At 41.5% G+C, this 13,776-nt stretch overlaps 1 protein-coding gene across 2 annotated transcripts in view; it reads right to left on the minus strand.

Moving 5' to 3' along the window:
• Positions 1-13,776, minus strand: part of tlk1 (tousled like kinase 1) — a 91,551-nt gene that overhangs the window by 61,225 nt on the left and 16,550 nt on the right. Inside the window, exon 2 of one of the 2 annotated variants that reach the window (XM_016996677.2) lies at positions 2,377-2,465. The exons of the other annotated variant lie outside the window; for it this stretch is intronic. Coding sequence (XP_016852166.1) covers positions 2,377-2,383 — 7 coding nt within the window. The 5' untranslated portion in view covers positions 2,384-2,465. The remainder of the gene's footprint in view (positions 1-2,376; positions 2,466-13,776) is intronic. 2 annotated transcript variants of the gene reach the window in all.

Raw genomic sequence — 13,776 nt, forward strand, 5'->3', positions numbered from 1 at the left:
GAAGGACCTGCCAGAAGAGATACGACAGCTAAACAAGCCGTCAGAATTTAAAACAGAATTAAAGACCTATCTCTTGTGATAGGCTGACCCAATCAACTCTGAATCATGAGTTTTGAATTTACATTCTATTAATGCTATGTGTTGATTTTGAATCCTGTGTTTGGTGTGTTTTCATAATGATGTGCTTTTATGGATTTTATTGTATTTTATGTTCATATATTTTGACTCTGTTGTAACCCGCCTCAAGCCATTAGGAGAGGAAGATAACAAAGTATTACTATCATCATCATCATCATCATCACAACCACCACCACATATTCATCATTATCTGTGTCAATTTTGACTCCAGAATCTTGATTTTAAAAAACAAAACAAAAAGCCTAATACGCTGCCCTACCTACAGTTTTATAAAGATACACAAACACAAACAAACTATAAGTCAAGAATCCTGGTTCAAGAACCCCACTTTTCTATGTAAAATAACATATAGAGTAAAACTGTTGTATAGGGCAGGAAGCACCTCTGTACTTAACCACCACACTCCAGTCCAAGTTAAATAAAAAAAGCAGTTTATTGAAGAATATATAAAAAGCAGTTCAGCAAAATAGTACAAACGTCAAAGTCTAAATGTATGAAATCGCCCACAAGATTCAATGTCTAAGAGTAAAATCCAATACAAAAATGCAGGAATAGCCACTCAAACTTGAAAACATGAAAGCAGACATGAAACTAGAATTCCCTTAGCAGGCTTAGCTAAGACTTGGCAAGAGATGTTGCTTCAAACTCCAATGTTGACCAGATTGCTGAAAATTCCCTCTAGTTTCCCTAATATAACCATAAAATCATGCTGTCTCCCCTGAATACCTGATAATGATTTTCTTTCTAACAAGCACTTTGACCTTCGCCAAGATTGTTTTTTATATATTTTTTATTTGATAGTGTATATAAAAAATGAAATAAACAGTAAAAAAGAAGAAGAAAAATACAACAGAATAAGCATGTTTGCAAAATGGTATACAGACAGCATTAGTTAAATATGTGAAAAATCAAATTTGGCAGTACAGTTATTATACCTTAACGTTTCTTGTCCCTCTAGCCCCTCACCCGTGAACCCAACCCCCCTGACCCCCCGACACCCCTCAATATGGATCACATATATCTTCTTTCACTAAATCGCCTTTATGGCAATATTCAACTCTACCTTTGTCTTCTTTTCCAGATACCCAAGTGCCAGCCCCCAGTTGTTTATAAATTCTCCATTATTTCCTCCTCTGCTACTATTTGTCAGCTTGGCCTTCGCCAAGATTGTTGAGCAGCCCGAAGTTTACGAAAATTATGCCTCCTATCTAACAGCTCATTAACCTCGTCACCTGGGAGTTCATCCTCTGAACTTGCTTCCCTAGACAATGGCTTGTCAGCAGAATCTGGGCCCCCTTCTGGAATGTGGCCTTCACTAGCTGTTGGAAACACAGACCGCTGAGTTTCAGGACATATAATCTCATGCTGACTCGCAGGCCCAGCAGGCTTAGAAATCCCATGACCTACTTCCTCATTGACATTAGGCATAATCATGGGCTGAACTACAACAAAGACATCCCTGCCTCCTGCTTCCAATGTCCAGCACAGCAGATGTGTTTCCGGCCATACTGCAGTTACACAAGACTGGAGATATAACCAAACGCCATTAAATTACCCAACTTTTGGTCCCAGCTTGCCATAGAGTCACCCTGGAGGTGTCCTCCTTAGGAATTTAATATATTCTCCAGTACAACTCTATGGTAACTTCTGGGGAAAGCACACCATAGAATTGTATGGGGGGGGGTCTAGTAAAATCCTAAACAGGTCACTTTTCTCCAAGCAAAGGTAAATAAAACCGTGATTTCCACTGTTAAGGGAGGCTTCTTATACATTATTCTCTCTTTCAAATCATTAAGTTGATTTTGGGCAGTCTATCCAAACTTTACATATAGCCCAAAGTAATATACAGTATTCTCAGTTTATAGAAATGTGTGAAAAACCCTTTTCAGGAGTTAGAACCATAGAATCATAGTTATTAATATTAACTTCAGTGACAGGCCTGCTTTTCTACAAACTTGTTGGGATCAAACATACAACTCAGCATAGGCTCCAAGTGATTCTTTCAAAACTCCTTCTCAAATGCTTTTCTCCACATGAGAATTACTACGCCAGGAGAAATACGATTCAAGAAAATGGCAGAGGGAAAAAAACCCGACAAGGACAAGCGTTCAATCCCTCTTCCCACCCACTCCTTTTGCACTAAAGAAAGCCCTCTCCCTGCATTTTAAGATCTGTATTTTAACATTCATAAACTATAATTTGTTAGCTGCAAATGTGTTGTGCTTAACTTCAACTCACCTTGCATTAAAATCAGACTTAAGAAGCATCCTCACAGCAATAAAAAGTGGACAAAAAGTATTTTCCTCAATCTGTTCAATAATCGCAAGCTAAAGGGGAAAAGCAGATGAAAGGCATTAGACAGAGTTGTTCATAAAGATGTCAGCAGGTTACCTCCAAGGAAATGTTATTCCCATTGCTAGTGAAAACAAAGGACTCAAATAAAAAGATCAACATGCTTTAACTGTTTCAGCTGTATTGCTGCAGCTTAATGCACCTTACATTTTTCACTCCTATCTTAAACTTAAACACAAGAAGGAGGAAAAAAAATAATACACAGTCAGCCCTTCATATGTTCTAGGACTCATGGAAAGACTGTAAATAAAAAGGATGCTATTGTTTTTAAGTTGAGATAACACCTCTCTGGGGATCTTTATGGGCTCCTGCATGACTCTATGGTCACCTTCCAGTGGAGGTAAAAACGTAAAGAGAACTTTTTAATTTATAAAATTTAAATCTGTAAATGTGAAGGGCCAACTGTCCTCTAGCTATCTGCCTGTTCAGAAGCAGTTGCTTATTTTCAGAACTTGAGGTAAACTTCATCATTAATCTCAAGGAAGCATCTCTGTAGGAACGTTCTACCATACTTCCCATCAACAGCATGGTAAGAACAACACTCGGAAACACTACTTATTGCGAGTGGCAGGGCTGCTGAGCACTTGATATGGAACATCCTTTAATCTTTAAGAGTCTGCCAGAATATTAGAAAGAGAAAAACTAAGTCTATACTTTTAACACAGATATTTTAAGGTGTCTTCACAGCAAATGTTCCCTGCCTGTTATCAAAGAGAAAGATGCCTCTCAAACTTGCTAATTCGTAATATGCACGAAGACTGTGACACTGGTGAACATTTGCCTGAAATGGTATAGTTTAGAAACATAACATTTCGTTCTGCATATGTGCAAATCAATTCAGTATTCTGGTGACTTCAAGGACATTTTAATAGCATATGATTCAAAGTTCTACTTTTGTAAAATGTTCATTCCATTATATTTTTGTATTTGTATATTTAGTTAAAACAAAACAAATGATAGCAACTACCTTCGCTCTTACAAGTTCCTGCACACCCAAAATGCTTCTGTACAAGGGTTCTTTCAACTGGACTATGCATCACAAATATACAGAAATCTAAAAGAGGGAAGAAGCACATTTATTCTCTCCAAAACACAAAGGGAGCCTTCACCCACAATCACAACTAAATCCTTTCTGAGATTTCTGTCACTAGCAAACCTAATGTCTTTGTCTGTTTCTGACACCATTTCTGCCACCACAATCTGACCAATTCTGCAATGAAACATTGCACTCCTAGTGGCCTAAGAAAAAAAATACAATACTCTATGTGTGTATGTAGCACATGGACCACATATTATCTGGCTCTGCTCTAGAGACCACGGCTTCTTAATCTTTTCCACTCAGGATCCCCTTTGGCACGAGAAATTTTGACATGACTTCAGGTATATCGATATAAATAAAAATCTAATGTCTGTCAAACTACTCAACAAATGTTATGAAATTTGGACACAACATAGCATTCGAACTGACGTGGGTTTTAAGCCTACTCTCACAAACCTGACACACCTGAGAAAGGTAAAATGCCCTAAGCAATGGCCAATCAGTCCCCTCCTCTCTTAGCTACCGTCCCAACAGACAGCTCCTCCCCTTAGCAACAGTACAAGCAATGGCCACACAGTCTCCACCCTTTAGCAACCGATGTGAGCTTCAAACCCTGACTACTTCCTGTCTAGGGAAATCCTTTGTTGGAAGGTGTTAGCAAGCTCTCATTGTTTCATGTCTGTTATTCCACTGTTTTCTGAGTGGTGTTCTTTATTTACTGCAAGAAATGTTGCAATTGACCAACTTGATTAGTATTGAATAGCCTTGCTGCTTCTGGTGTGAGAGGACCTGCCATTACCAAGGATGTTGCCTAGGGGACACCAGCATGTTTTACCATCCTGTGGGAGGCTTCTCTTTATATATCTATGGAAGGTCCAGGGTGAGAGAAATATCTCTTTTCTGAGTTTTTTTCATTGAACCAGCCATGGCTAAATGTGAGTTTAATAGTGAGTTCACCATTTCTACTTCGATTCACATTTTTTCTGACACGCTTCATACTTTTATTAAAAAATGAATCAGTTATCACTGTTTACAACCTAGACCACCCTTCTAGCTCATATTTCTGCTTCTTCAACATTCCAAAAGATTTGTAACAAACTAAGACACCCTGCCTTTCTTCACATCTCCTCTCATTCTTCTGTTTTAATTCTCTTTAAAACGATCAGCGTTCATTTGGATTTCTTCATACTGACTTCCTATCTTTGGTGGCTTGGCTGGCTTCACTATTATATTGTGATACAATTCTAAAATGACACGCTAGACCTCATTTAGTGTTTCTGATCTTATGAATTTCTCCTTAAAACTCTTGTAGTTCTATTCTTACCAGCTCCTAAAATACTTTTAAATATTAGCACATTCATCACATTATGTTCAGCAGGACATATTCAAAGGCAAGAGCACACAGGATTGCAGTCTTAAATAAAATTAACACTGATAGTTCTAATTTTGAATTGTCATCTTAAAATTACTAGAAGCAAATCTATCAATCCACACAAGTGTTCACTTTTCCGTTCTTTCAATGATTTAAACTTCATTCTACATTTTTATCCACATCATCAGGCAAACAATATCTTCTAACATCTTAGTGTAAGATTTAGCTAAATGTGCACAGCTGTTAAAGCTATTACAGTAGTCTCTTGCTAATCCAACATAAATGGGCTGGCAGAATGTTGGATAAGCGAAAATGTTGGATAATAAGGAGGGATTAAAGTAAAGCCTATTAAACATCAAATTACATTATGATTTTACAAATTAAGCACCAAAACATCATGTTTTACAACAACAACAATTGTTTGAGAACGCGGCTGCACTTGTGTTTTGTTGGGTGTGTTGGCCTTCTGCACATTGCTGCCTAGAGAAACAGCTGTGGATCTGGGCAGGAGGCAGACTCCATTGGATAATACAGAATGTTGGATGAGTGAAGGTTGGATAAGCGAGACTCTACTGTACTTCAATTTGATCAGAGTTTTCCCCCCCCCGGATTTATCTCTCTCTCTCTGCAAATATAAGTATCCATCATATGTTGAACAAGAATCTTTGCTAGACTGAAATGGTGTTCTAAAAGTTGGGAACTAAGATTGTCAAATAATTTTATGTAGATTCCCTTTCACCAACACTTTTTGAAGACAGAAATATTTAAATACCATTTTTTTAAAAGATTTAATTTTCCTAACTGTCATTTAACATACTTCTCTTGAAACGCCATGCTTAAGGTTGTTGAAAGGGGTAGTGGGAAATGACAAACATTACCAATGAGCATTCCTAAAGGATGTATTTTCAGAAGCAAAGGTTGTCTACCTGTAACCGTGTTTCTCCAAGTGGTCACCTGTGAAATTCACACATATGGTATTTCCTGCGCCTAGGCAGACAGTTCAGAATCTTCTAGAAATCTTTTAGACACTTTTAGGCGGTAGCCCTGCCCACTCTCCCCATAGAATATATAGCCAGTGGGAGGGGCTACTGCCTCAGTTCCTCTGCCGTGAGTAGGAGCATAAAGGACCAAGGTATGACAACAGTGGGGAGGATGGGTGGGGACATGCGAATTTCACAGGTGACCACTTGGAGAAACATGGTTACAGGTAGGCAACCTTTACTTCTCCATTGTGGTCAACTGTGAAATACGCACATATGGTAGACTAGTGAGCTACTTGTTGGTAAAATGGATTAGTATAGTGTGAAATTGTGCTCAGAGTTTAAAGCTGTCTGTATGTGTAATCCAGTAGTGAAGAGGTTAAATGAATAGAGTGGGAATAAATTGCTAGAACGTAACTTTTGGGAGGTTCCACGTTGTAGTCAGATATATGTCAGTTTTAAGATAAGAATAGAACTTTACTTTTCTCCTTGAGAAAATATATGTATGAAAATCTGGTTAATCTTTCCACCAGTACCAATGCAAAGCTAGACCCCCCTTCACACTTATTAAAAGGTCCAGCCAGGTGTACATGCACAATCTTAAACATTTCATTCACTTTGATCTTGGATTTCTTTGATGTCTGAATTGGTCTAACATTTACCTCTTTACAAATTGCACAATCTAGCAGATTATTACATTTCTCACATTCGAAATCTGGACAAACATTTAGCAACTGATTCAAAATTTTGATATCCGTATGTCCCATTACTCTGTTCAGATAATGGATGCAACTTATCATGTGCAATTTGTTTGTTCACAGTGTGAACCTCTACACCATCTTTGCAATTGTTCTTATCAAACATTTGATACAGTTTGTTTCTTTTAACCCTTTTCCAACCACTTTTCCATTTTTCATTACAAAGCCGTGAATGCCTTTAAATAACACTTGGTAGCCGAACTCTGTGAGAGTTGCCATGCTCAGAAGGTTGGTCTTAAGGTCCTGAACGCAAAGCACATATTCCCAGTTAACACCCAAACAGGAAATATATGCAGTCCCACACTTATTAATGGTTCTTACAGCCAAAGTCACTGTTGTACCTGCTGAGTCCTTCAAGTTCTTCAACATCTTGGGATCAGTCATAATATGGTGGATTGCTCCAGAGTCCAAAAACCACTTATTCTCCACTGGGCCTGGATTGTTGGTAGCCATGAAAGCATGGGCCTCAGTCGATGATGATCTTGCACTCCTCCTTTCCCACGAGAAAATCTTCCTCTGGGAGGCCTCTTCTTGGCACTTGGACAATTCCTGGCAAGATGACCTTGCTTCCCACAGGAGTAACAGGCCTTTGTTTTGACTCCATACACAGATGTCTCTCGGCATTCACCATCATCTGGTAGGTCGTCTGGCTGCTGTGCCCCCTCATGGTCATCTATGCCATCTCGCTCTTGCTTCAGGGACTTTTCAAACTTTCTCCTGTCCAGCTTCTCGAGCTCTCATCCATACTAGGTCCAGTGTCAAATCCTGAATCCTCAGGCCTTGGAAAGATTGAATCAGATAGTCCCATTCCTCTGACAAACTGGCCAGCAGGACAAAACACCTTTGAGCCTCAGAAAATTCCACTCCATGCACCTCTGCCTCCATGAACAACTCCTTCATGAGATCTAGGTGCTTTCTGACATTCTGTCCCTTCTTCAGCTTTATATTGTACAGTCTCTTAGTCCAAATTAACTGTGAAATACAGGATTCTCGCTAATGCACAGCCTTCAGAGAATCCCAGACTTCCTTCGCTGAAGTCTTGTTTCTCACATGTACAAGATGACTAGGCTAGAGGCTTTTGCCTTTCTATCACGATCCTGGTCAGCAACAGTGCCAGCTATAGTTCTTTCAAGTCCTTCTTTTGCTAATAAACTCTCCATCATAATTGACCAATTATTATAATTTGAATCCGAGAGTTTATCAAATGATATGGTCATGCTTCCACTAGCCATCTCTGCTTTCTCTCTCTCAAGCTGCTATTCCAATCTTGCTTGAAAATACTGTATTCCAAGGACTTTCAAAGACTTCTTTTCTGTGACCCACAGCACCTGAGTTTACGCCAATTGCTACTTACTCATTCAGTAGCCAGACGGCAGTAACAAAACTTGCAGCCTTCTGCAGTCCAGGTCATCACCAGCCTTAAATCTTGCTGCAGCTAATTACCCTCATTAGCCTCATCATACAGTGGAACATTGCTGGATAGTCTGTAACCCTTGTTTGAGCCGCTTAGATAAGCTGAAACTGAAGGAGTCTGGAATTTATGCCGTACATTCTGAGCAGACAACCAGATTGTCGGAGAGCAATTGAGACCGGGAAGGTAATTTGTCTCAATCAACCAATTGACACAACTAACCTAGGCTGGTGGCGTCATGCCACCAAAGAGAAAGGGACTGCCCTGCCAAAGGTTGCACCTCACAAGAGAGGGGAATCAACCCAGTCGTGTATGACAAAGGTGAGCGAAATAGACCAAACATCCGTTCAACAGACGTTTTTCAGAGAAGCCCCCTCGTAAGGTTGTGGGGGTCACCACAGATCTAGTGGAGTGATCACCAACCTGCCCAAGTAAAATGCAACTGGTTAGCCGGTAAGCCAGATGAATCACCAAGACGATTCAGGAAGACTACCTTTATGGAGACACCGGAGGGCCACTGGCGTCCTCCTGGTACTTTAATATAGGCCAGGAAGTTTCCTGAATCCTGCTGTTCTGTTTATATAAAAAGGCCAAAGCCTTTCTGACACCTAAATGATGTAGTAACCATTCCAAGGGGGTTTTGGAGGAGGTTGGCCACTTATCTTCTGGGGTATACGGGAGCAGATCTTGAGCAGAAAGGTTATGTCAGGGCACAGCACAATCTTGTCCTAGTAAATCATAATAGGGCTCAACTCCCAGTGTGAGTGAAGCTTACTTGCACGATATATCGGGGTGATGGCACTAAGAAGCCATTTCCGTGAGGGATAGGGCAATTCTGTAGAAGCTTAGTCAAGTGAGAAAGCACAATCTCCAAGCTCCAAGACAGGGCCAAGCAGGCAATGGAAAGTTCATAATCTTGAACTCCCAAAGAAATAGACCAACGGAAGGTCTGAGAAACATGACAGGACATCATCTTTCCCCCTACACCAAGATATGGCCTCAAGGTGGCACTTCAAAGAGGGAGCGGAGAAGCCTGCATCCGAGAGAAATAACAGAAATCCCAAGTTGGAAAAAATCTGTTGAAACCGGGTCAACCTCCCTAGGGAGGCTGTATATGCAAGAGCGCATTGTGGGGGCTCTTTGGGCTGTCTCTGTGATGGCCCTCACTGGTTGTGCCTGGGATAAGGACGGGTCCAGCCCCACTGATCAGCCATATCCGCCAAGCCATAAGCCATAAGCCTCAAACGATGTACATTGGGCTGGAGGACTCTGTCCTCTCAGGATATGAGATTTTATTGATTGGAGCGGTGCACCAGCTAATCTCAGGATATCCTGCAGAAGGGCAAGAAGCATAGCTAGCACAGTCACCACGGGCAATGAGGATACAGTCCACGTTGTCCATTTGAAGTTTGGACACCACCGATTGCTAAGAAAAACCAGTAGGATGGGTTCCCAAAGGGATGGGTTCAGGCAAAGAGGAACGCACCCTTTAAACAGCCTTGTGCTCGGTTGTGGGGATGACTCACACAGAGAATAGAGCACTTGGCGATGTCCTCTGTCATGATTAGATCAGCTTCCGGATTGCCTCGCGGTCTGAATGAAGACTGCACCTCGTCAGGATGGAAGTGCCACTTGTGATAGGTGAATGGTGTTTTGGTGGTGTTTCTGGAGGCCTCCATTCCAGACCAGGTCTCTCAGGCAGTGAGGTCCTCCTAATGTGCATGCCAGTTCTGAAGGAAGTTGCTTGTGGTTAGAATTCTGGGGGGATTAGGCAGTCCAAAGGACAAACCGCACAGACATTGATTTGATGGGCTGACCATCAAGGAGGTTGACACACCTCTCATGGTCTCGAAGTAGGTGTGAGGATTGTCCTTGAGGCAAGTGACCGGATTGAAGCCATGCCTGTATGGGCCTGTATGGGTTGGTGCTCATCTCCATTTCTAAGCCGAAGAGCCGGCGTTGTCCATAGACACCTCCAAGGTCATGCGGCCAAGGTCATGAGGCCTTGTGTCGTAAGGCGAGCCACTGGGTGCCTCCTCCGCCAGCGTGGCGCCGCTGCCTCCTCTCCTCGGCCGGGCAATGGCTTCCTGTTGCTCCTCCAAAGTGGGAAAGCTAGGCAGCACAGAGACCCGGCTTTGGGAGCAGAGGCAGGGGGAGGCGCTCCTTCCTCCACCTCTGAAGTCTCCTCTCACGAGAGGTGGGGAGGCTGTTTTTTTTTTTTTTGGTTTTTTTTTGTCCCTTGTGCAGGAGGGTGTCAGGGCCGGGGAGTGGTTCATGGACATCAGCATCTTGCATTTTTGGCTTTTTAAGTCTTTGTCTGTCTTTGGGTGGGGGTTTGTTTGTGGTGGTCATTCATTGGGTTGTGTGCCATTTTGTTGCCAAATTTGGTGTGATTTGGCCCAGGGGATTGGTTGTTTACTCAACAGTACATTTTTATATATATAGACTGTGTTCATTTAAAATACCAGTAAATTTGAGGTGATGTCATTTCATATGGCTTCAGAATCAACAACACAATTGGACTTCAAGGAGCTTATGAAAATGCAGTATTAACCTTTAAAAATGCTGTATACTTACCTCAATGTCTGATTGCATTCAGCATGTACTCTAAACAATCTGCATTTTAGAAAAGCTAAGTAAACTTAACAAATGTAATAAAATAGTATGCTTGTTACCTACTATCACAAAGATGATAATATTACCTTAACTGAAATTAACATTGTGCAAAACAGTTTAATGTGCTGACATCACAATGCTCTTTTATGACATCTGTATCCTTTTATTCTTTCAGGATACACCAAATTTTGTAGTAGCTGTAATTAGGCCTACTAAACAATCCAGGAACATACATAATACATACATACATACATACATACATACATACATACATACATACATAATTGTACTGTTAATGAAGTGGCCAAGAGGAACAATGACTTTGAAGATTAACAAATTTACTGTGGTATACACTGATGAAGCACAATTTAAGTGAATGAAATACATGTGTTTGTGAACACACATACACACTTGCAAAAAATGTACAGAAGAAAGCAGTTTTTGTCAAAAATACAACCTCCCCAACAGGAAACAAAACCTGGTAATATATTACAGCAGACAGCATAGCAGTAGTCAATTACCGCACCATCCAGGACACAAATGAAAAACTGAATACACAATAGTTTTGTTTGGGTGTGATCCACTCCCAATTAGGAGCCAATGCTGATGAACAGTTGTATAAGTCAGTAAGATAATTCCTAGGATTGGTAAACTGAATTCCACAATGATAGACTAATAATGTATTTCAATCCAGCTGTTTTCATACAGGAGTCTTCCTATAAAAGCACATGAACAGTTGTTGCCATGTTTGTTCCAAATATCTTTTTGAAATGAAATCTTATGCTGCAATGTTATGTTGCTTTTGTGTTAAGGAGAATTCATTTATCAAAAAGTGGAAGAGTAACAAATGATAACTTAAGTAAAATCAAAAGTAGTTTCTAGGGTTGAGCGAAAAAATTGTAAAAGTCGTTAATTGTAATAAATTAGTTAATCGTATTAATATTGAACTGGGTTCCGAGGTGGTTTGGCGCTTCGGAATTAACCTTCCAATTCAAAGCGTTAGTGCCCATGCCTCGAAATACCTTTGGATAACCTTCAGATATATGAGAAAGTGTTTTAATTCAACCACCCATTGCTATTCAGGAGAGGAATCCCTTCTCATCCTTGAGTGGTTGGTTTCTATGGGGCTCTTAAACCGGCTTGCAGAAGCGGAGCAAGCAGCTGGCAAAAGGTTGCAAGCGGAGGAAACTTCGCTCGTTTGCAAAGGGCACTGGTGGCCGGCTGGCTACTGTTGCTATTAGGAGACAAATCCCCTTCCCGTCCTGGAGTGGTGGGTTGCTATGGGTCTCTTTAAACCGGCTTGCAGAAGTGGAGCAAGCGGCTTGCAAGTTGAGGAAGCCTCGCTCATTTGCAAAGGCATTGATGGCTGGCTGGCTGCTGTTGCTATTAGGAGAGAAATCCCCTTCCCGTCCTGGAATGGTTGGTTTCTCTTCTTCTTCTTTGCTCGTTCAGTCGTTTTCGACTCTTTGTGACCTCATGGACCAATCCATGCCAGAGCTTTCTGGAAGAGGTCTCTTGTCCTTCCTATTCTATTGTCTTCTTCTACTTCCATGCATTGCTTGTTTAAAAATAGTTCCTTGTCTCTTCTGGCTAACCTCTGGAATTGTGCATTTAATTGGGCGTATCTCCTCCATCACTGTTTCCTTTCGCCTTCCTTCTTTCTTGGGCTACTTCCAGTATCTCAACAGACAACCACCTTGCCTTGTTGGTTTTCTTTTTCTTTGGGATGTACTTTGTTGCCGCCTCCTGAACAATGTTGTGAGCTTCTTTCCATAGTTCGTCTGGGACTCTATTTATCAAGTCTAGTCCCTGAAAACTATTCTTCACTTCCACTGCATATTCACTAGGAATATTTGTGAGATCATATCTAATTGGTCTGTGTATTTTCCCCTTTCTCTTTAGTCTGATTCTAAATTTTGCAATAAGAAGTTCGTGGTCTGAACTACAGTCAGCTCCAGGTCTTGTTTTCACCGACTGGATGGATGTCCGCCACCTTTGGCTGCAAAGGATGTAGTCAATCTGATTCCGGTGTTGACCATCTGGTGAAGTCCATGTGTAAAGCCGTCTTTTAGGTTGTTGGAAGAGAGTGTTTGTTATACACAGTGAGTTTTCCTGGCAAAATTCTATCGGCCTGTGTCCTGCCTCATTTTGTTGTCCCAAACCATGCATGCCTCTGATCCCAGTTGTCATTTGTCTGTTCACCTTAGCATTCCAATCTCCTATAATGAGAATAATGTCTCTTTTTGATATACTATCCAGTAGGTGCTGCAGATCCTCATAGAACTGATCTAATTCTGCTTCTTCAGCAGCTGTGGCTGGGGCATATATTTGGATTACTGTGATGTTAAACGGCTTGCCTTGAACTCGAATTGAGATCATTCTATCATTTTTTGGGTTGTATCCAATCACTGCTTTCGCAACTTTATTATTAACTATGAAGGCTACTCCATTCCTTCGGTGTTCCTCTTGTCCGCAGTAGTAAATCTGGTGGTCATCTGTTGTGAAGTGGCCCATTCCAGTCCATTTCAGTTCACTGACTCCCAGAATGTCTAACTTTAATCTTGTCATCTCACCAATGACCACGTCCAGTTTGCCCTGGCTCACAGATCTTATATTCCAGGTTCCTATAGTGTGTTGATCTTTAGAGCATCGGATTCGTCGTTCACCTCCAGCACCGTCAGCCATTAACCTTCCTTTTAGCTTTCAGCTAACTGCGTCATCACATCTGGGGCTAGTTGGACTAGTCCTCTGTTCCTCCCCAGTAGCATTTTGACCATCTTCCGACCTGGGAGTACTATCTTCGGATGGTATACTGACATTTCATTGGTTGTGCTGATCCATGTAGTTTTCATGGCAAGAATACTGGGGTGGGTTGCCATTACCTTCCCCAGGGATCGTATTTAGTCTGACCTCTCTGCCATGAACTCTGTCTTGGGTGGCCCTGCACGGTATAGCTCATGGCATTATCGGGGTACTCAAGCCCCAGCACCGCGTCAAGGTAACGATCCTTTGCATGGTTGTAAGTAGTTGAGGGAGAACTCTTCCTCCCTCCCGCTCCTCCTCCTCCTGCCCCCCCCCCACCTCCGTGACGTCGGTGTGCCTCTGTTTCA

Source organism: Anolis carolinensis, chromosome 1 (genome assembly GCF_035594765.1).
Source record: "Anolis carolinensis isolate JA03-04 chromosome 1, rAnoCar3.1.pri, whole genome shotgun sequence".
In the NCBI taxonomy this organism is placed as follows: Eukaryota; Metazoa; Chordata; class Lepidosauria; order Squamata; family Dactyloidae; genus Anolis; species Anolis carolinensis.